Here is a 27,092-nt window from a genome sequence, read left to right as displayed (position 1 = left end):
AGGACAGTAAATTCTGAGGACTTGCGAGGCATTTGAGAATTTTGAGCTAAAATAGAGGATAGACGAAGAAAGTAGCCAATATAAATACTTTATTTTAAATAATAAAACAATTAAAAGTTCAACAATGTAAGAGATTAACAAATGCAACAAACAGAAAATGTTAAATGAAATTGTAAAATATAAATAAACTGCAAAAGCCGTTTAAAATAGTCCACCGTTTTTCCTTGGACAATCGACCCCAAAGACCAATTTTACGTTTTAATCCTGGTTTCTCTAAAATATTTTTCTGAAGCTTTCTCCTGGAAGGGAATCTAGAAACCAAATATTTAACCCCCTCCCTCCCTCTTCCCACATAAAAGCACCTTAATACCCTTCAGGTCGCTAGATTTAATAGAGTTTTGTCGACTTAGACAAGACCGACAGCTGGTAGAACAAACTGAGAATGGTTTCCAAGCGTGTCGTCACCTCTGGGATCTTTCTCTGCACACGTTATGTAGACGACAGTGTTGTTATCAGTCCTCCTCAAGCTGTAGTTCCAAGGATTGAAGAGATCTCTGTAGTCTCCCCCACCGACTCCCAGCGACCTGGCCGCCTTGCTCACCACGTTAATGTCAAGACTGCGAGGGTCCGTACTGCTGGCCCTGTAGTACCCCAGCTGGAGGCAGACCAGGTGAGACAGGTAGGGCTTCCACATCGAGTACAGGTAAGTGTACCACATCCCCGACAGCCGCACCAACAGGTAACCTAGAGGATGGCTCTCTGGAACCCTGCACACACAAGAATAGAAAGAGTTTAGTCAACTAAACTTTCACACTTCCCCTCTTAAAACCATGATCCGTCATGTGATTGTCATTTTTGTTAACATGTTAACCTGCCTCGCTTCACAGGCCACAATGAAACTGATAATATTTTTATAAAGAGTAACTTTCAAATTTCAAATTGGTAAAGATACACAAGGGTTCTTGTTAAGTTTGGTTGTATTAGCATTGAGCTAACTAATTGAGCAGATATGCCTAAAACGGCTTCAAATGACTTTAGTTTGGCAGGGGAAACTATGGCAAAACGACGAGCGTCGTTATTCAACCATCTTTGACTCATGATCCTCATTGCACACTGTCCGGGTAATGGTACTCTTATATTCACCGAGACCAAGCCCAGGAGATACACGTCTGCAGTGAGGAACTGCACTCTACACAGTCTTAACCCAAGCCACAAGGCTCACTATGCACAACCTGTTAAAACAAACTGCTTTCGCGGCATGCAATCTTCACCACACACTTTCGGAAACTCAATGGGGGAAGAGGGACAACAAAAATGAAATTAGAGAAACAATTTAAGGCTGCCCCTCGAAGTGCCTCACTCACCCCAGGACGTCCTCGTGGACGTGGACGGCAGGGGCGAGGGCCACACAGTGCTGCTCGTCCTCGCCCGAGGGACAGTCCCTCACTCCATCACACAACTTTGACTTCGCCACACACACTTGCTCCTCGGAACTGCAGGAGAGATGCCCAATTTTCAAGAAGTTATACATCTTCAGACAATATTGGAGGGGGGATCTTTGATACAAAGATACGTCAAATAAATTTAACAATGACGTTTACACTGCATAGATGTCCAAGGCACAACGAACTGAACAATATAGGGAGTTCCCCCAGGCTTGAGGAGCAACTTACAAGTGGCACCTGAACCACAGGCTGGAGGGCTGACAGCCGCAGTAAGCCTCGTCACTCTGGTCGCTACAGTCCAGCCGGCCATCACACACCTTCTCCGGAGAGTTCCCAGACAGGTACTGAAACGGGTCATTACACAAACATTCCTTTACATTAAATATAACTATAAAATTAGAAAAAAATTACCCTTTGACTATTTTTATAACTTTTAAAACATCTTAAACTTTTTAACAACGTTTAATAAAGTTTTAAAAACTTAGTTACGTTGCATCAAGATATTTGCATTGTTGGGCAGAAAAGTTTCTAGTCCCACCAAGCTGGCATCTTGTCTAGTGTTGCCTGGGGTGTGTCTAGTGTAGAATACTTGCCGAAGCTTAAATGGGCAAAGCATCTTTTTTATTTTAACCCAAATTAGCATGTTAAACTCTTAATCTCTAGGTTTTCACTATACAGTGCACACGACAGTCTTACAGTCGACTCAAAACTGCGATTTCACACCCGACGTATTTGTAGAGAAATCCCCCGCCCCGCAAGGAGCCAGAGTCCATATCTATGTACCGATCGTCTCGCTCGTATGCTTTCTCATGGCTCCTGGAACAATGGGGAGGGGGAGGGGGGGGGGGAGGGGGTAGTCAGACGAGATGAAACAGGAAGAGGGATGTCATGAACAAAAGAGGCCCGCAAGAATGAGGGAGGAAAGGAGGCATAATGAGGGGATAAACTGGCAGGAATGGTATTGCGGTCAGGGGACGTAATTTTTAATTTATTATTATTATTTAGATATATATACAAGCGTTCTTACATTCTCCTAAAGCCACTAACACGCATAGCATTTCAGGCAGGTCCTTAATCTTCCCTGGAATATGATCCGCTAAATTTTTTAACAACCAGGTACCCCCTTCAGTGCTGGGTGAACCGAGGCGAACAGTTAAGGATTGGCGCCTAGTCAATCCTCCCCGCCCAGGAAACTAACCCAGGCGAAATTGCTTGCAAGGCGCGGGGCGAGTGTGCTACCACTGCGCCACGAAGACAATTACTGGAAGAGGAAGGGAAAGAGGGTAACGTTAAATAGAGACCAGTGAAAATGGGAGGGATACTCTGCACAGTACTCACGCGGCAACACACACAGTTGGTCTCGTCGGAGGCGTCGGGACAGTCAGGGACGCCGTCGCAGATCTTCTTGACCGGGACACACATCCCGTCCCGGCACGGAGCTCCGCCCTCTGGACACTCTGTACACACACCAGTTACTGATGTAGATACTATAGTGCACCGATTTGAAAACCTATCTTCGAAGGAAACTAGAGTGTGGTGCATTATTAGCAAGATATAAAAATTGGCTAATGTGATGCTACAAGTTAGAAAGTCAATTGGTAAAATGGTTAAAATGATCTAGCCGAGTTTGTGACTCAAGATTATCAGTGATTATAAAAACTACCAAATTTAGTGATTTAGGGCCAGAAGGCAATTTATGAGCGACAAACGAAGCTTTGATAAATTGTTGGGGCTTGTCTAGAATCTAAAGCGCGTCTCAGAAGCATTTAATATAGCTAAACTGTGGACATGTCGCGTCTCATCCCCAGTTCCAGCCTCTCCCTCTTTTTTCCTCTACAAAAAACATGAATCTTCTACAAACCAAGATAGAAAGTAAACAAATGGACACGTTTGTACCTTTTGACTGCTCATGAACTCAGATTTCCTGTTTATGTAAAGTACTTAAAAACTATGTGCATGCATCAAGTCCTTTTGTTAAAACCTGGCTAAATAAAGCTGACAATATATCCAACGCTGGTCGAGTTTTACTTGCTTAAGCACAATTTCTAAGTTCGTTGTTGTGCAGGGAAAGCAACCCCTTCCCCTAGACTTCTGAAGTTAGTGAACAGGGGCCAGATTCACGAAAGCACTTACGAACCTGTACCTCTTTTCTCAATCTTCGGAGGCTTTGTTTCCAATTATTAAACAGTTAATGAGCTCCGAAGCACCAGGAGGCTGTTCATAACAATAACAGTTGATTGGCAAGTTTTCATGCTTGTAAACTGTTTAATAAATGTAACCAAAGCCGTCAAAGATTGAGGAAAGATGTACACGTTCGTAAGTGCTTGCGTGAATCTGGCCCCTGGTTTGAGGTGGCACCTTACCGCACATGCCGGTCTTGTGGTTGGGTCGACACGTGGTGACGGGGTGCGGGCAGGCGGTGGGCTCGTCGCTCTGGTCGGGGCAGGTCACCTCTGCGTCACAGCGCTGCTCCTCAGTCACGCACACGCCCGTCACGCAAGTTCTGCCCGCGCACTCCAGCAGAGGCACGGGTTCATACCCCTCTGTAAGGTCAAGCGTGTCGCTACAATAGAATAAATCAATGTTGTTATAGATTCAGCTACTCTGAACAAGTTCCAAGTAGCACGGGCTATGGTGAGCCCGTGGTGGACTTATCTGGCACAGGAGCGGTGCTGAATGTGGAATAAATCAGAGAAAAGATTAAGCCACCCAAAAGGTGGCTTGGGCATGAATAGCCCATAAGTGGTGGCCCTTTTGAGCCATTTCCAGTATCAATAGACGATACTGGAGATCTGTGGAGGTGCGCCTGCACCCTGCGTGACGGGAGATGTCTCCCGTGGAATAAATCAAAATATACCCACAATATATACGATCATTGGTGCGGTGGTCACGGTACTGTGTACGTTTAGGGGGTGATCCTGGACGGCATGGGTTCGAATCCTGGCCGGGTCAAAGAGTTCTTAGTGATCTATGGCTTGCACGTTCATGCAGCTTTCTCACATGACCAGAAATGCACATGACCAGAAATTTATTTGTGGTATTGTATCTGTAGTATGAACAATTTATTATTAAAATATGCAAGTTCATCATTCTACAATGTTTTTAAAATATACACTTTTTTATCGAAACTAAAAACTTGACTTAAAAACCGAAGTCTAGAACCATGGCTCTTTAAAAAGGAAAATAAATCTTTATTTTAATGATTTTTGTCGGGGACAGGCAGCCTGTGTATGTATATACTTTTGACTTCTATTGGGAGGGGGGTGGGGTGTCAAGAGTCTCTGGGTAAGGGGAAAGACAAAGGATAGTATGAATGCGTACCGTTAACAGAATTTAGTAATTATTTTGGTTATATTTAAAGTTTGGGAAAGTGGTCGTCTTACTTATACAGAAGAAAAGGGATATTTATCACCCCCTGTCTATTTCGAATGTATTATAAAATAATGGCAGTATAGTGGTCTCAGTCTTTATAAACCACCACCGGCAAGCTCACTCACTCAATATATAAATCAACAGTATCATCTTTCTGCCCGAGGAATTCTTTTACAATATGTTGATTAGAGCCAGTCCACACACACACACACACACACACACACACACACACACACACACACACACACACACACACACACACACACCTGTGTGTTGCACAGGATTGGATCATCTCGGACTAGTCGTCTAGTAACTCCTAGTTATCATATCAAACTCAGAGGAGACTAGTAACACTAGCACTATTTTATATTATGATTGAATTTTATGAGCCGAGTGCAACTCAGACGGGAGGACTAGTGACAAAATTTATTAGATGAACCTCACGCAAAGTGAGTAAAGTATAGTGGTATAATTCCTTACTCTTGAATTTTTTTTTTTTTTAACAACGTTTGATCAAGTCCAACCACTATGATTGGTCGGTACATCGATCACCTCGTTTCTAACTGGTCAAACCGTACAATTCCCAACGGTCAAAATGGTTAGACACTAATCCTTAACCCTGTCCTCGTACCCAAGCTCCTTGTCCTTCTAAGTGCCATGTAGTAATACTAGCTAAGCACTTAAGGTTGTATAGTGATAAGTAACACAAAAGTAAATGCCTAAGTGGCACTAAGAGACCTACCAATGATGGCTTGAATACCGAGAATGTTATCGATGGTGAAGAGCGGGTGTTTGGTGACTATGGAGCAGGTCTCGTCAGGGCGGTGGTACGCCCACACACCCGCCCCCACCCAGGTAGGGTTGCTCCCACGGGTCATCTGGCAGGCCACGACCCCTGACCACGACCTCTGCAAAAAGGGGTAGACCCTGATAGAGGGCTCAGGGGACAAACCACAGCCAATATTTCATTTCACTACGTCAATAGCAATTATATCCATTGTATAACACAAGATTAGCCATCGTCGATTATTATGAAAGTTAAGTAATGTATATTCAAACAGTTTCAACAATTCTTCCAAAATTCAAAAAATGCTGTCATTTAATTTCAAGTATTCCCCCATTATTTATTATTACGGGATTACATATTTTTCCCCAACTCATTCTCATGTTCAAATGTACAGCTTTCTAGAAGCTGTACCTTTGCAAAATGTCTTAACAATTTATGCTGCTTACTTGTATAGTGGCACTACAATTAGTACAAGCACTACAACCTCTAATACTAACTAAATTGTGCCCGAAATGCACTGTGTACTAGTGGCTTTAAGCATTGTATTTATGTTGCCCATGTATCTTCCTCGGTTCATGTATTTTTTTTATTTTTTTATTTATACAAGAGTTCTTACATTCTTGTACAGCCACTAGCACGCGTAGCGTTTCAGGCAGGTCCTTAATCCTATGTTCCTTGGAATACGACCCACCAAATCTTTTAACAACCAGGTACCCATTTTACTGTTGGGTAAACAGAGGCTTCAGTTAAGGATTGGCACCCAATAAATCCTCCCTGGCCAGGATACGAACCCAGGACAAAGCGCTCGCGAAACGCGAGGCAAGCGTCGTATCACTACGCCACGGGGACTGCTTTATATGTACACATAAATGATCATCTCGGAAAAACCGTTCGCTGCATCAGCCACAACACAAAGTGGGCATTTAACTATTAACAAAGTCTCCCTGCACACTTTACGACTAAAACAGAAGCGAAAAAGTAACGGGGGAAAAAGGAGGAAACCCCACCTCCATTTAAAACTTTGACCCAAATATCAGAGTAACAAGGTTATCGCGAATAACCAAACTCGATTACGGGCTCACCATAGCCCGTGTTACATGGACATTTTGTTCCGAGTAGCTAAATCTAAAACCAACAACAACTGCACACTTCTGCCTCACCATGCAGGGGAGGTTGGCCTGGCCGGGCTGGATACACAGGTGATGGTCGGGACAGTCGCTGGCCAGTCGAAGGAGCACACCAACGCTGACCAGACCCCGGCCCTCGTGCAGGCCGCCCACCGCACACCTGCTGTCATTCTTCGGCTGTGTCACGCTCCTGAAAGGCACGACCAAATTTTTTAAATTTTAAATTTTGCCCCGAGGGGCGAGTTTATTGGGCAGCGCCACTCATCTTTTGAGTGAACACACCGCCATAGCAGAATGTACAACACTCCCCAATAGGAAGAAAACCCGCTGGGTTGTTCATCCTGTCACAGTAGGCTCGCTGGCACAGAATGACTGAATTACGCAAGGCGACTATTTTGGCGTAAACCCTTTAACACTATAAATACCTGGAAATTATCTTTCCCTTCACAATACCTACCTCCCTTCGATAGGTTGGGATTATGCACAGAATCATGGATAGAGTTTTATAGTGGTAGAGCATCTATAATAAGCGTATTAAGGTGGTACTTGCTTTCTGCAAAATTTGTAATAACTATATTGATTCTTAATTTAAACCAAGAAAATCTAATGCAGTATTAGACACCCTCTTTTGGCAAGTACAGACTCCTGCCGACACTTGCCAGAAATCACCGATACACTGGTGATTGAAACTTTCACAAGCTCCGGCAGGATGGCTGAGCAGCGATACAAGAGTGTCAGAGGCACTTATCTATTGAAGATGTGGGGGTCATAAGGAGGAGAGAAATTATGCCCACTAAGTGTGTGTACTCTCGCTACTCACTTGGTCGGGAGACACAGGTGGGCGATGTAGGGAGTCTTGGGCATTCTCTCTTCAAGTCGCAACAAGAGGATGTCAGTGTTGGCCACCGCCTTCATGTACGTCACCCGACGGTCGTGTTCGTGGGCGCCCCAGAGCCGTGTGGGCGACCCGACCAGACGCCGTGACCCCATCACCATCGACACCATCGACCGCTGCAAGCTGACAGTGAAGGCGATAGCATAAGCGCAACTGGGCGTCTAGCGTGGTCGTGGGAGAACACGGCATAACCAAACTATTAGTTTCACTATAATCGTTAGCACTCAAGTTCCTCAAGAGCACAAAATACCGCCGTCGGCAGCATACGAGTATTGTGTTACGTCTCACCTGACTCCCTTCATGCAGGTGTCGGAGGTGACGACCCAGTGAGGTCTGATGAGCGTGGCACCACACCTGTGCCTGCCGTCGACGTACACAGTGCCAGCCCAGGGGAGGCCACCAGCCATCCCCACGGGGGTATCCTTGCTGAAGTAGTACAGAGGAGCCTTCCCGCATGACTCCCTCTCGCAGCTCACCACCGCCTGAGGAGCCCAAGACGACAGGAAGAGCCGCCACCACCAATCAAGAAAAACATTTTAAAAGATTAGCAAGACGTCGATAAGGTCACAGAACAAGACAACATAAGCAAGATGTAAAATAATACCCTAGAGGCTCCATGCTCCCCCAATGTGGGCTCCACGTACCTCCAAAGTGAACACGGAGCACCAATTCAACAATTAACTGTGCTTTAGACCATCGAGATTACGTGAATATCTGAATTCTAGGCTGGCATAAGTAGCTTCAGAATGTACTTCACTGACTGCAGTTTGACACCATTAAATTTATATTAAAAAAAACTGAGCTGGGTCACTAAGTGACCCAGCTGAAGAGGACAAAAGCACCATACTCGCCCCGCTATACAACCCTCTGCAGAGCGCGTCACAACGTTGCTGAAAACATAACCAAACCCAAATCATGGAACTACAGGGACTCTCCCTCTCGCTCATGCTATGTCCTAAATTTACATGGGACTCCAGGACATATAGACAACTTTAACTTCATATTTGGGTTGTGCTGTACAACTCTTATTCTTTACCGTCTATGCCTCACCTGGGAACAGACTTCCCTCTTGGTCCTTCCGTCCTGCATCTTATCTCTAACCTGCTGCAGGAACTCTAGACCCGGGAGACTCGTGCTGGAGCTATCGTCGACCACCAGCCTCCTGACGCTGCTGGCGCCACTCTGTCCCACGACGGACCGTCTCTGTTTCCGCTTTCTTTCAGGAAGCTGATGGAAGTTGGTGACGTTCCTTTCGGGGTGTTTGACGGGGAGGACCTCACGGACTTTTGGAAGACTCACGTGGCTCTCTGCCTGGATATAGCTCACGTTGGCCAGTTTACTGAGGAGCAGGCGAAATAAGGTGACTAATTGAAACTACACGAGATTCCGAGACTGAAACGAGGACTACATTTTACTATTATACTGCCAAGTTATGCTAGATTTGTATTTTCTAGATATCTAAACATTAAGTTTGATATTTTGTAGGTGGGGGATAAAGACGGGAATTTAATGATGAAATATTTGTGCAAATTAGTTGCGTCAGCGAGATTTCTTTTGGATAAATTCAGTAAAGTTGTCGATTCCTTCAGATAATCTGTTTAATCCTTTATCATGTGTACCATTTACACGCGTCATCTCACCTGTAGCCGAGATAGGAGCAGACTGTGATGCCAACATCCTCTGGCAGGTGGTCCAGGCACACCGAGGACCACTCGGCTCCTCCTCCTGACCGCAGGACCAGCGTCCCATGTGACCGGTCCACCAGCTGACCAAACTTGTCGTACTCGAGAAGTCCAGTCTCCTGCAGCAGCCCGACTGAGGCGCAGCAGGAGGGAAACGTGCGACAGTCAGTTCTGGTAAACCCAGCGTAAACACCTAAATATTGGCGGCAATGTTCTCAAGTATTCAATATACCGACAGGTTAATAACCACTTACTGCAGTTCAGTTCATCCTCTCCGTATACGCAGTCAGTCTTGCTGTCGCATACCTTCTCATAAGGGACACAGGCGCGGCTCCTCGCACACAGGAAGTCACTCCCACACGGGCCTGAAAGAGAGGTGGTTTTGCCAGTCTCAGTTCAGCAGGAAGGTGCTATTTTACCAATGTTGTAATGTGAACAAGGCCTCTGGAGATAATTTCCATCTAAATTAGAGAAAATAAATTTAGACACCGAGTGTCTTTATAAACTTTCTATCCATACACTATTCCTGCCCAACCCTGTCGTCAGTAGATGAAAATTGCACACTTATGTATCAAGACAATCTACAGCTCGTCACAAGCCGCCTTACTGCAGGTCTCGTCGCTCAGGTCGAAGCAGTCGAAGTGGCCGTCACAGTCGAGGTCTTCACGGAACTTCAGCAGTCTGTCGAGGCAGGTGCAGCCGATCTCGTCAGTGCCGTCCTTGCAGTGCCGCACCCCATCGCACACGGCCTCCCAAGCCAGGCACTGAGGCACTCTGTGGGGCCGAGTACAATTTTAGATGCAAGCGACCCAAAGACCGCCTGAGCTGTTGGATGTACAAGATGGGGGTAATACAAGAGGGTCTGTAACAGGCAGTGTGTCGAGGCAGCAGCTGGTGCTGGGCACACTGGGGGACACTACCAGCCTGCAGCAGGTGACGAGATCCTCCCAACAAGTTATGATGGATCACTTTTGTTCAAAAGAATTTTGTATGGCGATTATTAACCGAACAAAGCTAGCCATAAGAATTTGTTGTCGTGGGCATGCAAGTTGATTTTCAACCAGCAACTTGCATGGCCGCAATTTGCCAGTTTAAAATTTCCAACCAGCAAATTGCGGCCACGCAAGTTGTTTGGGTATAAACGGCGATAAGGGGAAGCTGGTGGTGGTTACCTGGTGGTGCGGCTGGTTAAAGAATCGTTCAGGAAAAGTTGAGCGACTAGCGAGTCGAAACAAAAATAGTTGTGCGACTTATCTGGAGTCGAGGAAACTACCTCTATCATTGTTATCTATATGACTAACGTCAGTTTACCGTGTTCAAATCTTTTTTTTACAAACAACCTTCGTTTGATCCATGAAAATTAAACTGTCGAATGCTAGGAAACTAATTGGAGGTCTCGTCATAACCCTCAGTTTCTCCAGTCCAGATTGGCAAAGAATTTTACTTACTTCGAGCAGACGAACTCGTCCTTAGAACAGTTGGTTTCCGTGGTGATGGAGTCGAGGGTACGTTCAGGGTACTTGCACATGGCAGTGCCCTTTACACTGCTGGCCGAGCCTGGCGCTGTAGTAGAGTTCGTTTCCCGCAGTATATCAGTGGTGACGCCAAGTACCCCTGGAGGATACGTCGGGGCGGACGTGGAGGCGGACGTCGAAGCTGACGTCGGGACGGACGTGGAGGCGGACGTCGTGACGGACGTCGGAGTCGTAGCGTTCGGAAGATTTTTGTAGTAGTGTGGGCAGTTCATCTCATCCTCACCACCAAGACACTCCGTCTATCGAAGCGAGAAAACCAGTGTTACTTGCAAGATATAATTACTTTTTCACAACGCCAAGATTGTCTATAAAACTCTTAGTCAAAGAATCTCATGCTAAATGGCACCGCTCACCTTGCCGTTGCAGATGTGGGCAAGAGGAGCACAGGAGCCATAGTTTAACTGGCAAAGCATGCCCTTACATGGGAGAGGTCCAGCCCTTGAAGGGGCGTCCATCTTACCTGCAGAAGGATAAAACCTTAATTAAAACGTCTTCATCAAAAGTACCGAAGACAAAATTTGGATAATTTAAATAGTGTATCTATAGTCATGCCAAATTTCGATTCCAACAAACACAGCAGTGAAAGGTACTTCATATCTGAACAAAACTGCAAGAGCTTTTAGTACATTGTTTGCGCACATGTGTTCATAACCTAGGATTTTCAGACTGTGGTCTGTAAATAAATATGAACACTGTATTTAACGGGGTGAGAATACCTTGAGATATAAACAAACACGGTATGAAGTTTCTCAAACTTATTTCAGTTCAACTACGCACAGAATACGCACTCCCACTATCTCGCACAATGTTTATGTACGAGAGCTATGTACCATCACAGCAGACGACGGGACGTGGTTCATTTTAAAAGACAAGGCTTAGATAAACGGGCAGCAGAAGAACGGGCAGCCCGCTGTTGAAAAAGACAGGCGAGGAGTGCCGCCAGAGGCATAAACAAGGCGAGTCGCCACAAGATACCATTGGGTTAGCATTGCGCCTTTTGTGCTGCTTAGCACTATACAACAGATTACCTCCTGGGAGATGGAGGACTTGGTGGAGTCTGAACTGATGCTAGTGCAGTTATCCATGCTGCTGGAGAGCTTGGCATTCGGCGCAGAGGCCTCTCTTCCCGAAGATACGTCGGGAGTGTCTTGCAGATAACGTGCGAGTGTCTGGTCGATGCAGTTGTTCGGGAAATGCCAAAAAACAATCGTGTTAAGTCTCCAGCTGGAAGGAACTTTCTCACACTCCGTGTGGCTGCTGCGAGTTAAGTCTTACCTCGGCCAATAACGAATGGGTATGCACCCGGGGCAGAGGCCCAATCAGTCAAACCAAAGGCACCAAGAAGCCGCACTCGCTGCTTCGACGCTTGAGGGGAGGGGGGGGGGGAAGGGCTCCCGGGTCTCGCCCTAACTTTGAACACTCCTACTCTACCTGTCTTCCGAAAAGTGTAGTAAGGAGGCCTGGTCAGACCGGGTCGCGGGGACCTTCACCCCAGGAATCAACACAACGTAACCATATATCAACTACTGATCGAATGTACAAAAATGGATCCGTTACAAGTTCTCCACGGCCATATATTTATATATACAAGAGTTCTTATATATACAAAAAGAGTTCTTACATGAAGAATTTAAGAAAAGAAAATTTAAGAAAAACAAACACTTATCAAAGAGTTCACAGAGTTTCTTCCTATTGGGTAATCTCAGCCAGAGGAGAGTTATTTTTTATTTTTTTATTTTTATTTAAAGTATTTTTTGCCTTCACAAACAAGCAGTTAGCCGCCTTCATCTAGCAGTGGTGCAGCTCAACACCAAGGCGCCGCCAGCCACAAACGAGCAGTTTGCTAGTTGACCAGATGTCCACCTCGCGTTGACACCGGATGCGAGTCACCACCGCCGGACTATATAAAGGGCATTCTTAGTGCTCTTAGTGTCTTTTTTTCTTTTTTCGTCATTCATTGGCAACGGAAGCAGTAGCACGTCGCGCTCGCAGTGAGATCTAGGCGATACGCTGTTTGAGCGCCCCCGCACCTGCAACCACCTGCCTCTGCACTATTGCAGTTACTGGGACCACCGTTTTGAGGCATCTGACATCACAACCACCACAGTGATCCAACAGCATCGATTTAACAACAGCCAGAGATGCAGAGCGCTAGTAGCACCTGTTGCTAACTTGCAAGGTCGGGGCCGCTTGGTCGGCCCAGACGAGCATACTCTCGTGGTAACCCTACCTGGGGCCACATCCTTATCACAGCCATCTTCCATCCAAGGCAACACCCAGGCAAACTGGCACACACCTCTTTTTCAGGCAACGACGGCTCTTCCTCTCGGCGTGTTCACGGTTTATGTTACAGCTCTATCAGTGATATAGCGTGCAAAGATACATTACCCTAGTGGGCCAACCCGTACTGCCACCCTGAATAAAACCAGGGACAGCTGGATGGCCTAACTTACGTAATGTGTATTGCCGTGTATAGCACTCTTTCTCTCCTCTGCTAAACATTTCTTCCTCTTCAGGCCGGGACCTACCCCCTGTGCGGTGAAAGTGCAGTGGGGTATTCGTCCTTTCCTCCCAGGTGGGACCACAGCACGTGCTTGCGCCCTGTGTCTCCCTGCCTGGCTTGTTTGCTATGCCGATCCACTGCTAGAACCTCGTGATAGTGCGAGTCAACTAGCAGTGGGGGTTGCCCTTGAGTAACACCTTCAGGACTCGCGAATACTTTGTATTTGTGCCGAACCGGGTTCAATTAGCCTGCTAGGAACCCGGAATTACGCCTCTGACAACCGAGCTCCAACCCACAGCTCACGAGCACACTGACCTAATGGAATCGCAGTGATTGGCACAAGACACGGGACTGTCAGTAGATAGTGAGTCACAATGGCTCACTGTCTACGGATGACCTACACTGGGAATACACCCATAGACACAGTTGACTGCATCACTACCTTTTACAATGCCACTGGCACACCAGCCACTAACCATATAAAACATGCCAACACAAACACCATCAAATTTCTCATTGCCTCAGAAGACGACCTTTTTGCCTGTTTCAGGGAACCTGCTTTATCAAAACTCACACAAGCTTCACTGACTCCTGTCCTCACAATTGAACAAAAAACTAAATGCTCCATCCTTGTAAGAAATGTCGACAGCTCTGTCCTATCAGCACCTAACACTATCAATCTCTCCCAAGACATCTCACACAGGAATGCTATTACTGTCATGGAAATATACCCAGTGCCCAACACAAAACACCTTAAGATCCAGTGTTCCTCCCCTACAGAAGCTCAAAAACTCTTGCATCATGGAATTAAAATCCTCAACACCAGCACTCCTCCCTATCTCATTAGTCCAGTTGACTATCTTCCTTTGCTGCAATGCTTTAAATGCTACAAATACAGTCATGAAACCCGGAAATGTAAAAGCCCACAAATTTGTTCAAAATGTTCTGCAGAAGGCCATTTTTACACTCGGTGCTCTGCCAACACTTCAAAATGCATCAATTGCCAAGGAGGTCATTCAGCAGTTGACAAATCTTGCCCTTTGAGAAAGCAAACCCTAAAATCTCTTCGCAATAACCAACCTCGCACTCAAGCACACCCTCATTCCTCTTCTTCAACCTCCCATAACCTATCTCATCACCAAACAGCATCAGCCACCTCAATGTCCTATGCCAGTGTCCTTAATGCTTCACCTCACCAGCAACATCATCATAATACTACACAACAAACTCAGTCCTCTCCACCTCTCTTCCCTCACCCACCACCTCCACCTTATTCTCCTCTTCAGAACCTTGCATATGAACGAGTCACTGCCTGTGTACAAGCTGCTTACTTGAAGGCCAAGGACGATGGCCGTGACTTTGCTGACTATCTTCCAATCTTTCTCACTCATAACGGCCTTCCTAGTATCTCTGTTCCTCCTACTCAACTATTGCGCTCTGCTCCATTCTCGCCTACAGTCCTCACTCCACAAAACACCATGACTTCAGCTGAAGAAAATACTACAGTTTCCCCACAATCTCCTACCAACCCACTCCTGACTGCTACAGAAAACGGTGCCACTGACAAAACAGCACATCCTGGACTATCCCAAACTGAAGCATCCATATCAAAGGCACTTTCAACCTCTTCTCCCAACATTGTCCTCTCCACTTCCAATCTGACTACTAACACTACAACCTCTGATACCTCTCACCCGGTCCCTGTCAACAAGCCTTCTGTCTCCCTCCATCCCCCAACAACTTCAGTCATTTCTTCTGTAACTCATCTTGTCTCGTCCCGAGCCCGTTCAACAACCCGTTGTCTTACTCCCACCTCCCGCTGTAAATATCCTACAATTCCTACCACCATCCTCCAAGATGCACCCTCCTCAATAACTGCCCAACTCATTGAATCACGCAACCCTCATGCTCTTGTACATGCACAAAACTCCACCAGCACCCCATCAAAACCTAAAAATTCATAAAGATCATACAGTTTAATGTGCGGGCATATTTCAACATTAGACACATGGTGTCAGATTTTATTGAGATCGAGAGACCTGATGTGCTATTATTAAATAGCACATACATTACGAACTCATATAAAATCAAACATTATGGCTACTCCTCTTACCAGTCACCAGATGAAGCACATGAAGGAGTTGCAATACTCATCCGTTCTTCATACAAACACGAACTCTTACACACTCATTGCCTTCACAAACATTTCCTAGCCATTAAAGTTCATACACAAATGGGGTCTCTCATCATCTGCACAACCTACACCCGTCCTAACACCGACATTCCCATGCAAGATTTCATAACTCTCTTCAACAACTCTCACTTGCCTGTTTTTCTGCTTGCAGACCTCAATGCACAACACCCTACATTCCACCACAATACCACAAATCAGCATGGCAGACAGCTTCACCAAATATACACCCAAAAACATCTATTCTTTCTTGGCCCTGATTTCCCCACTTGTTTCACACATACAGGTTCTGGCCGGCCTGATCTCATATTCACCAACAGACACGGCAGCAACTTGCAACACTTCATTTCACCAGGGCCCATTACGGGCTCTGATCATATTCCCTTAATTCTCAGTCTCCACAAATCCTATTCTCATCCCCAGCACTCCTCAATTCTCATACCATAGGGCAAACTGGGACATGTTCAAACACATTGATGACACTGATCTCACTTATGAATACAATGACAAACATCACACTGACATCGACACACAAGCACGCAACATACAAGACACCATCATTCATGCAGCAAACATCTCCATTCCTAAAACAGCACACAAACCACATTTCACTTTCACCCCCTCCATTCGCTCCAAACGCCTCTTAGCTTGCTATCACACTAGATTCTTACAAAACATACATCGTCATGGACAAATACTATGGGACCTAACAGCATTAAAAAACCATATCCTTAACAGCCTAGATGAAGATCACACAAAACATTGGAAACACCTTATAGAACAAGCAGAACAATACAGAAAACTGACACCTCAAGAATTCTGGAAACGAATCAAACGATTACAAGGATCAACTCACACACCGTTTAAATACCTTCTACATAATAACAAAATCACTGATCCTGAAGCAGTTCTCAACATTTTTAAACACCACTGGGAACAAATCTTTCACCCACATCCTCCTGAACCATTTGCACGCCCCAACATTGAAATAGTCGAAGACTGGATACACCAAAATAGACAAGCAACTACACCAGACGACCTCATTCACCTTGAAAATCTCAATTCAAACACTGAACTACAGACTCCCCTAACTCTAGCTGATGTCAAGACAGCTCTCATGGGCACTCGTCGTAGAGCCCCTGGTGCGTCTGGCATTGGACATATCCTTCTTAGACAACTCCCTGCTTCTATCATTACTGCTATCACTAACCTATTCAACGCCTCCCTTGCCTCTGGATACTTTCCACTCAACTTTAAGTCTGCCACAGCCGTTCTTATTCCAAAACCTGGGAAACCCCACACTGACCCAAAGAACTATAGACCCATCAGCCTTCTAGAGACACTTGGCAAAGTCTTTGAAAGGCTGATCAACCAGAGACTTAGAACCCACCTTGAACACAATGACTTACTCACTAACAAACAGTTTGGATTTCGGCCTCACCGGTCCACTCACGACGCCTTAAACATCATGACTAACTACCTCAGTATCAATCAGCACCAAAGACTTAAGACTGCACTCATCACTAAGGACGTTGAGAAGGCCTTTGACACTGTTTGGCATGACGGCTTAAAATTCAAACTATGCAACAACTTTAATCTTCCTCTTATCACCACCAAACTTCTTTCGAACTACTTAGACAATAGGACAATGCGAATTAAGTTCCTCCAACAACACTCTGACTACTTCAACTTACACGCCGGTGTTCCCCAAGGTTCTGTTCTTGCCCCAACACTCTACATCCTATACATAAACGACATTCCTGACCCTGTTCATCACACTTCATTAACCATATGTTATGCTGATGATGTCTCTCACCTTGTCACCAGCAACACCATTGATACACTAACAAACAGAGCACAAACAGAACTTGATGTTGTCACTGAGTGGGAGTACAAATGGCGTATAAAAACCAACTCCAGCAAATCTAAAATCACCTACTTTTTCTGTAAAAGAACTATTCGCCCAATTCCTCTCAAACTCTATTCATACACTCAAAATCCTACTTATATCTCTGTATCTCCCTCCTCCACAGTCCTGGGACTCACATTTGATCGACAACTACTCTTTCACACACACAACACAGAAACATGCAATAGCTCTTCAAGTCATGAAGAAACTATACAGACTTAGATTTGCAAAACCTGACACAAAAATGCACCTTTACAAAGCACTTATTAGACCTCTCCTAACATACGCTCCACTAGCTCTTTATCTGCACGAACTAACAAAATAAAACTTCAAAGAATACAGAACAGAGCACTAAGATGGGTACTCAACACCCGATGGCAAGAGTTAAACACCAGTCAAAGTCTCCATGAAAGTACTAACATTCCTGCCCTAAATACCTACTGGAAAACTCTATCAGACAAACAAATCGATAGACTACTCACTCATCATGAACAACACATTGATTTTCTCCTACACACTCTCAGACTACCACGAAACAACCATGACCTCTTCTCTACCATCCATGATCCTCTTCCTAACTCTGTATTTCGTTAAACTTTAGCTCTCAACACCCAGCATCCACTATCATTACATATTCAGCTCTCAACAACCAGCACATACAATCCGTAAAAAAGTTCAGCCCTGACGCTCTTGAGCCAATCACTGTGATGTTGTGAGTTTGTGATGTCCCGATGTTGTCACTGAAAACACCCGACTGAGTCCCTGCCTCGAAAGCCGCAACCTAACGACACGCAGCTGGGTTTAGCCCTGGCACTTTTTCTCTTACAAATCTTCTTCCTCTCACCCCCCCTTATCTTCTTCTGTCCCCACTTCCAAGCTCGCCCCTATGGGCATCTTCTCCTGTATTATTCTGATTCTGATTCTCTTAGTGCTTAGTCTGCCTTCAGCCTACGCCGTGTGTCTGATGCCATGGTGGTACGGTAGTTGTCTTCACTACATCAGTATATCTTCAGGAATTGTATTAATTTAATTAGTTTATTTTTGTATTTATTTGTATTTGTATTTATTTATTTATTTTATTTGTATTTATTTATTTATTTTATTTGTATTTATTTTTTTTTCCATATTTTTTGTTCACTTTTGCATTACATGATTGCCAAGCGTTTTCAGGTGCCATTTTTGTTCATTAATTCAGTAAATTGTTTTAATTATTTGATTTTCATTTGTTTCCACCTGCGACTTACACATAATAAGTAGCAGCATTTTTTTTATTTATGTGAGGGAGAGCCATACCATCTTTGTTCAGTATAGCTGCAATACCACAACCCGTCACAATATCTTCCAATATATACCCCTCTTAAAAAGTTATTTGAACCATAACTATCCAACATTTTAATAACCAGGACCTGTAAAACTGACGAATAGTAAAAACACTTTTACATACATACCCATTTTGGACGTTATCCAAGGAAGGTAGTAGGAGACTCTAGCGTAGACTCCAGGACTGTCTGGCCTGGCACACCCCACCCCGAAGGACACCACACCCACCTGAGTCCACCCACTCGACCTGCGACAGAAGATTAATTTGCTCGTGTAAAATTGTTCAAAAGACGAGGGACGTAGGGTAAGGTAGTTATGAGAAGGCACTACGCCCTTACAACTATATAACACTTTGAAGGGGTCAGGATACAAATTTGGGATGGGACGGGGGTAAGGAATGGTGCCCAGCCGCTTGGAAGGCCGGGGGTTGATCGCAGACCTGCAACAAACTAAACCGTCAATCTACCGTCATTATTAAACTTCATGTCTCCCAAAACATATGACCAGGCCAACCAGAATAAATCAGGAATCTCGGCAAAATTACTAAATACGCTGCCCAGTTGGATATTTCGTATTAAAACGTGAGAGAAGGGTGCCCGAGGGTATGCAGGTGATTAAGTCACAATAACGAGGCTAAAGTAAGTTGACCAGACCACACACTAGAAGGTGAAGGGACGACGACGTTTCGGTCCGTCCTGGACCATTCTCAAGTCGATTGTGAATGTCGTCCCTTCGTCGTCGAAACGTCGTCGTCCCTTCACCTTCTAGTGTGTGGTCTGGTCAGCCCGAGGGTATCTTTACCTTTTACAAAAGAGTGGTCCACCGGAGTCTCCCTGGCAAGAGTCCCTCTTGCCCTCCTTGTAGCCAGCGCAGATCACCTCCTGGTCATTAATGGTGGTGAAGTGTTTCTTGCAGGTCTTCATGATGGGCACCAGTACCTGCTGCAGGTGGTCGGCTGCAGGACACGGGTGGAGAGAACAAGTCTATAGGCACAAATATCAGGGGAAGCAGCACTGGGGTGTGAAGGCCAGGGGGGGGGGAATATTCGAGTAAATGGAGGGAGCAAAGATATACACAATCAAGGTAAGAATTGTGATAATGAAAGTTAAGTTTTGATTGTGGCATTTAATTCTTTATTTGCAAGTATCAAAAACAGCCCGCCAAGCTGAGAAGACCACATTTATTCGCTGGCAAATGTTATCAGCGTCAAGGAGAGTCGTGAGAGACTTACGAGTAGCTGTGCTGTTCTCCGCCAGGGTGCCCCACCCCGCCACATAGCACACGTCTCTAGTGCTCAACTCTGCCTTCGTGTCCAGACACACCGGCCGCACCCATCTGTGCAGGCAGGAGAGCAAAGGCTTATTGGGGATTGCAGCCCAGTCAAGAGGGTAGCTAGAGTAACAGCATTTATAATAGGGAACGAAAAATCTTACCAAATTATGGTCCTTTGCTAATCTAAATTAAATACATTTGATTCAAATAAGAGTTACCATTAAACTTTTCAGGGTAAAAGTGAGGTCACCATAACTAACCTCATAGTCCCTAATCTGTTACAGACACAGACAAAGCTGGCCAGGTCACTCTCCCCTACCCTAAACTAATTCTTTCGTTGGCAAATCAAGAATGTCCCTCGGGCAATTCCCAGCCTATTGCGACTGCTTTTTCATCACCTGTTCAGTTGCAAAGGAGTCTTCACTCTAATGAGCGCCACGTCGTTTCTGACGTGCTTCGAGTCGTAGTAATCGTGAATGTAGATCTGCGAAATAACCGAAGTCTGCTCCTGTGGCGAGAAAGATTTGATGCGAATCATCCCAACATGAACGTCCGTCAACTTGTTCAACCACCTGAAACAAATTGGGACCCTTGCTGATGAAGCCGTGTGACACGTCTAAGAGGAAAGGGGTGTGTGCAGTGTTTACACGCCTATCCCCTTTTAGGATACTATATCCACCGAACATAGCAAATCTAGCCCATCTTGAGGGCTCAAATCTACAGAAGATATTTAATTCGTCCCTCTGCACCGAGACATCCACCCCAGGCAGCAGTGGGCTGCGGTCGGTACCCACCCCAGGCAGCAGTTGGCTGCGGTCGGTACCCACCCCAGGCAGCAGTTGGCTGCGGTCGGTACCCACCCCAGGCAGCAGTGGGCTGCGGTCGGTACCCACCCCAGGCAGCAGTGGGCTGCGGTCAGTACCCACCCCAGGCAGCAGTTGGCTGCGGTCAGTACCCACCCCAGGCAGCAGTGGGCGGCGGTCAGTACCCACCCCAGGAAGCAGTTGGCTGCGGTCAGTACCCACCCCAGGCAGCAGTGGGCTGCGGTCAGTACCTACCCCAGGCAGCAGTGGGCTGCGGTCAGTACCTACCCCAAACAGTAGTGGGCTGGGGTCAGTATCCACCCCAGGCAGCAGTGGGCTGCGGTCGGTACTTACCCCAGGCAGCAGTGGGCTGCGGTCAGTATCCATTCTGCGGAGATGATGGTCCCACCACACCCGTGCTGACCCTCCCTCACCAGGCTCACCAGGAAGGTCCACACGTCCGCGGACGACTCTTCTCCGCCCACTATTCTCACCTGACCGGGAGTCGGTCTCTCAATGACGCTCTTCGTTCGATCTTCACTGCCATGTGGTCCTGCTCCTGGCCAGGAGTACCGCATATAATAAACACTTAATATACTTTAATTGACCATTTGAGTGATGCCTCCAAAAGCGGCTTGTTTACTGTGTACTCTATACTCTTCCAGTGACGAGTATAGACGAGCACAAAGAGCTCTGCAAATATTTTTACATTTAAAATTTCACCTAATCTTAATGACAGCTAGTAACCTTTTTGTACATCGACAACTCTTGTCGATTCGTGTCTCCAATCTTGAGTATTGAAAACTAAAGTTCTGCATAGCCAGAAGTACGCCCCTGGGGTCACGTGACCAGTGCCAGCCTATCACACTTCTACTCTAATAGAATCCTAATCTAGCTCAGGATTGGTCGACCTTTCCCGCAATCGTATGACGATCAGTGAATTTAGGCGTTGAATAATTATTACACATACACACACACACATTAAGAGTAGGAAGTAATCTGCAATCACGACTAATCTGTAGAGTGCTTCTTGAGATTATCTTGAGATGATTTCAGGGCTTTAGTGTCCCCGCGGCCCGGTCCTCGACCAGGCCTCCACCCCCAGGAAGCAGCCCGTGACAGCTGACTAACTCCTAGGTACCTATTTACTGCTAGGTAACAGGGGCATTCAGGGTGAAAGAAACTTTGCCCATTTGTTTCTGCCTCGTGCGGGAATCGAACCCGCGCCACAGAATTACGAGTCCTGCTCGCTATCCACCAGGCTACGAGGCCTCGCTTCTTTCAAAAGTCTACGTTTGATGGACTTTGGCCTCAATTTTATATAGCTATAGTGGCTTACCACTTTCTCCAGAGAATTTCACTTCCTATGAACTCTTCTAAACTTTAGTTAACGAAACTATTTTACAATGTTAAAAGTAAGGTAAAATGGATAAACAGATTATCTAATATAATTTGTATGACTAAAATAAGAGGCATAGTTGAAAATTAAAATCAGACTACTGAAAATGGGACATTTCCGTTCCCGTCTCCACATTCTCCTGTCGACGTCGTCTCACCTGCCTCCCGGCGCCCCCTGCTGGGGAAGCTGCTCACACACTGAGGGTCGCTGCAGGAGACGTACACCCCGAGCTTGGAGGGGCAGCCCTTGGACAGGTAGATCTCTCCCGTCGTCTCGTTCAGGCGGGTCCAAGCAATCTCTTCAGGTATCACTGTGGGGCTGAGAGCCGTCAATCTGTACGTGTCCTCGCCGACTCTAGAGGGAGAAAAGTGTGCTTAGTTATTAAAGCTTCGAGCCTGCTTTACTCTTGGCGTGACTAGATTAAGGAAACTAATTTTAACCTCAAGGAATCAAAATAGTCAAATTACAGTGGTGGGGTAATCGTGTTTCAAATAATGAAACAATTATCACTGCTCTTAAAGGGACAACGGTAATTATGTTTCTTATTTCTTGTTATTTATTGCTGCTCTAAAGAAAAGTCTGCATTAAACCCTTATACAAACTATTAGGATTATTTAATTTCTCACCCAAATAAAAATTGAAATCTACCACCTGCCCTTACCAAGATGCGGAGTAATATTAGCTCCATTAAGGTGTAAATCTATACCTATAACTGCAAATAGCTACATGTAATCAGACTTTATACAGCGTTATATATTATATGTATATTACATTATATATATATTATATATTAAAAGTTATATAAAAATTTGCTTGCACATGGAATTCAAAACCGAAGTTAGCCATTGTATATACATTTTCTATTTTAAAATTAATAAAGAAAACGGTTTTGGAGTAACTGAAGCAAGAGGCTTATTTTTTCCGTGCTATATATTATCAGACACATTAAACCTGCAAGACGTATTGAGGTGTCAAAAGGACGATGCTGTCAAAGCGGGAATCCATCCAGTTACTGGCCAAACCCAATGGGGCTCCTATCCAAAAGTATACCATGAAGATTTTATCATTGGGAACAAAATATATCCAAGGCCCCTATAAAGTTTGATTTTGTTTGCAGACACAGCTCTTACCTCTCGCCGACGAGCTCTTCACAGAGGCTTCTCACTACCGCCGTCAGGTTCTGCTTAAGACTACCGCAGAAGGGCAGCCACTGCCCGCCTCTTTTCACCTGCAGGTACCCTTCCTTACGGAGGCTCGGCGTCACCTGCAGGGTACAACATACTGGGGTACTTTTTCCAACAAACAATTACCTATCATAGTTTCACTTCATTTCTATAAAACTTTAATAATTCACAATATCGCGCATGAAGTTTCATAATTAAATTCAGAACTTTGGCTTTGTTCTCTACTCTAAATCTGGACGCCTGGGTTCGATTTGCAAAGGGTAGTTACATTTCACCTAATGCCTATGTTAACTTAGCAGTCAAGAGGTACCCAGGAGTTTGGCAACTGCTGTGGGGTTGCATCCCTGAACACAGTCCGGTACTGAAGTTAACTAGGGGTTATATACACCAAGAAGCAGGGTACACCTCTGAATATATTTGGCAATTTGAAAGAGCATGTTTAGCCACCATTCTCTGGTCTTATCACCAAATTCTTAATGATTCTTTGAGCCAGAGTGCTCACTCACCGAGGGATCCACCTGCTGGAGGGAGAGTCTGCTGCAGAAGGCCTCATCCTGACCGTCGTCACAGCTGATGTGACCGTCACAGACTTCGGTGTTCTTGACACAGGAGGCCGTCTCGTTGGTGGTGCACCACAGCTGCCCCGACACGCAGCCTGCTGGGGCGAGGAGGGAGGGGAAGTATGGCAGATTAAAGTGCGAACTAATGTTCCCTGGGTGATGGGGGTTCTATAGATAAAAGTTTCAGGAAGGGAGGGGGGCCCCCCCCCCCAAGATAGTTCTTGTGACGGGTGGTAAAGAATGGTTAAAAAAGGTCACTCAAGCAGCACCTATTACCTCGATAAACTAATATAAATCAAAACACTATTTTACATTAGAAGCAACCCGATGTTAAGCAAATTCATTCCAATACAAACATTTTTCAGGACAACTCTGGAACAGTTTGTACACCTCCACATACTACATGCGCAAGGAAGCTGCACCCCCTTACCCCTGCCTGCAACACCAGTGCCACTGCCACTAGCACGTCACTAGTGCCATGACCGCAAGAACCTTAACGCACTTGCATCAAAGTATTCATCTGTTAATCCCCCCTCACCCACCAACCCGCCCATCGAAGTACAAACCCACCGAAGCATCCCAGCTCGTCGGTGAAGTCGGGACAGTCGACGATGCCATCACAGTGCCTCTCCTTCGCCACACGTGAGCGACACGGACACCCCCTCTCGTCAGAGGCATCCGGACAGTGAACTGATCCGTCGCATCTCTGTTGCTTCGTGTAGCACCACCGGCGGTCCTTGCACTGCTGGAGGCCGTCCCCGGAACAGCCTGCAGGAGGAGGAGGAGGAAAGACTTGCATGGAAGATCCGTTCATGGGAAAGATAAACAGTTGAGAACGGTTTGTGAAGATTATCAACTCGGTAAACACATCCTAGAGCAGTCCGTCCTCCTAAGGTTTCACAACGTCAAGGAAACTTAATTTAAAGTGTCCTCTCCTAACCTAACAGAGGACCCAAAACAAAACGGGAGAGTACGTCACTTTCGCCAGCCGCTTTCATTTTCTAGTACGACAATTTTTGGCCTTGAGTAACTCATACGAGCGAAAGGCGACGTTCCTGGTAGGAGAAGGTTGCCTAGAGTATCGTTATCAGCGTTGAATCAGTATTAAATTTGGATACTGTGCCCACTGGGGACTTGATAACGCTGGTTCCACTAAACGAAAATTAGGGGCGATTAATCATCACATTTCACGTCCGGAAAATATTAGTAAATACATATTAGCTTAGTATAGCCATGTCCAGTCAACTTCCTGAACACAATGTTAACGAACCAAATAAATTCCCGGAAGCGTTGCTAACCACGTCACTATTAACGCCCCACAACTGCGGTAGCTGCAGGCATCTTACCCACACACTTGGCCCCGGGGCCCACACTCTCTACCACATACCAAGAATTTGGTAAAAATAAAGGGAACAAAATGGGTTTAGAGCCAATTATGTAATGAACCTTTTTCCACCAGCGCTCATAGGAGGAATATTAGGGTTGAGATTTTTTTTTCATAAAGATCCAAGTTCAGCCTTCAAAGGGTGCCTGGAAACTATTTGATTCATACACCAAACTATGTGCAGTACACACAGCCTGGTTGACCAGACTGGCAAGCAGAATTCGGGCCGCGGGAACAATAAACCAAATCAAGATTAGCTGAAGATAAAGGAAGAACACCGAGCAAAACTAACAACCCAACAAGCAAAATAAATTAAACGGGCTAAGACTAGTTTGATAGATTACATATAATTTTACAATATAACTAGCCAATCAAGGCTGCAACTTACTCTGCTAAGCGAATTTTGGGATTAGATACACGAGCCCATTCTGCCACTAACCGTTTCCAGTATAATTCTCACGGTGGCTATCGAGGAGTTCAGAGCACCGCTCCTGTACTAGGTAAGTCCACTACGGGCTCACCATAGCCCATGCTACTTGGAAACTTGTTCCGTGTAGCTGAATCTATAACAATCGAGGAGTTTAATCAATGAACTATAAACTGAACAGGCAACAGACTAACACCCTGGGAGGGTAGAAATAGCCTAAGCTACTCTCTCCCTCTAAGAAACATTTTATTGTCTGAATAAACGTCCTTTTAACTCTAGCAACCTTATCTAGGATGCGGCAAATAGGAAACTGGCCCTTTTGCTTTTAATGTGGCAGTTTTTTATAGCATATTAATTCACGAAACGTGCAAGGTCACATGCATCTCCCCAATCCAATCCGTCAGCCCAAGATATTAAAGTCAAATACTGGACTTGTGTAGGCTTTAATAAACAGTCATTTGACTTGTTTGTTCTCAGCACATGGTCCTTTGTTTTGATAATGTGCCAAAGTTTTCGCTACATTGTTCCAACCCAATTGTAGTTAAGTTCACACATCGTAGCTCAGGCACCTTAAAACATGTACTGAGGTAGAAACTACTTTCTCCGCGTTCATTAAAGGAATCAATGGCGTATTCTCTCTGTAGTAATATCAACTATCTGCACCTAAAGCACTATATACGCCAAAATTTATTCACGGCCTTCTGACCGATATTGAATATTTACTGAGCATTTCTTTGTAAAAAATAGTTTTTTGCAATACTTAGATTAAATTTCTCAGCTGGTGGGGGTAGGGGGGGGAAGTGAGGAGGGAGGGTTGGAGTGAGGGATGAGGGGGAGATAGGAGGGGGACAGAGGAGGAGGAGGAGGGGTGGGGGTGGGGGGTGGAGGTGTAGGGTTGTCAAGATCACCAGCCAAGAGGCCACTAACAACTACTCTGGCCAAGGAACAATATACACTCACCTTGAAACTCTGGGATCTTCTGAGTTAAGTCCGTCCCCTCACTCTTGACCCTATCCAAGAGTTCCCTGGCCTTACCAAGGCTCGGCGAGTCGTCTGCTTGGGTCGCCACCGTCCCCGAGCCCTCCAGGCATCCTCCCGGTCCTCCCAACACCAGACACCCCGCCACCAACATAGGAAAAGCCCACCAAAGCGAAAATTTTCGGCCCATGTCGATAATTATATTTTTGACGAGGTTCTCACAACAGGCGTCACGAAAATCTTCATAAAAAAAATCAACTCCAGGAGAGACCAACAATATAGCGTCCCAGGGCCGCCACGCAACTAAACGCCTAACTAG

The 27,092-nt window shown here is 45.5% G+C and overlaps 1 protein-coding gene across 2 annotated transcripts; it reads right to left on the bottom strand.

Moving 5' to 3' along the window:
- Nucleotides 1-74: 74 nt before the first annotated feature.
- Nucleotides 75-27,092, bottom strand: LOC123773920 (serine protease nudel). 2 transcript variants are annotated; one of them, XM_045767891.2, is made up of 25 exons: nt 26,756-27,092; nt 24,555-24,752; nt 23,931-24,079; nt 23,371-23,504; nt 22,398-22,594; nt 21,196-21,400; nt 20,437-20,610; nt 19,998-20,101; nt 19,568-19,721; nt 18,895-19,013; nt 11,197-11,303; nt 10,757-11,082; nt 9,916-10,082; nt 9,563-9,673; nt 9,267-9,441; nt 8,677-8,965; nt 7,915-8,108; nt 7,552-7,749; nt 6,765-6,921; nt 5,560-5,725; nt 3,809-3,988; nt 2,784-2,902; nt 1,674-1,789; nt 1,365-1,493; nt 75-767 (listed from the first exon to the last, which is right to left on the bottom strand). In XM_045767891.2, the coding sequence occupies exons 1-25, from the start codon at nt 26,961-26,963 to the stop codon at nt 407-409; spliced, it is 4,437 nt and encodes a 1,478-aa protein (XP_045623847.1). In that variant the 5' UTR covers nt 26,964-27,092; the 3' UTR covers nt 75-406. The 2 variants fall into 2 exon arrangements, with proteins under 2 accessions (XP_045623847.1, XP_045623848.1); XM_045767892.2 differs by having other exon boundaries at nt 21,196-21,394.

The sequence above is a fragment of the Procambarus clarkii genome, chromosome 91 (genome assembly GCF_040958095.1).
Source record: "Procambarus clarkii isolate CNS0578487 chromosome 91, FALCON_Pclarkii_2.0, whole genome shotgun sequence".
Classification (NCBI taxonomy): Eukaryota; Metazoa; Arthropoda; class Malacostraca; order Decapoda; family Cambaridae; genus Procambarus; species Procambarus clarkii.
This window is presented reverse-complemented; position numbering and strand designations above follow the sequence as displayed.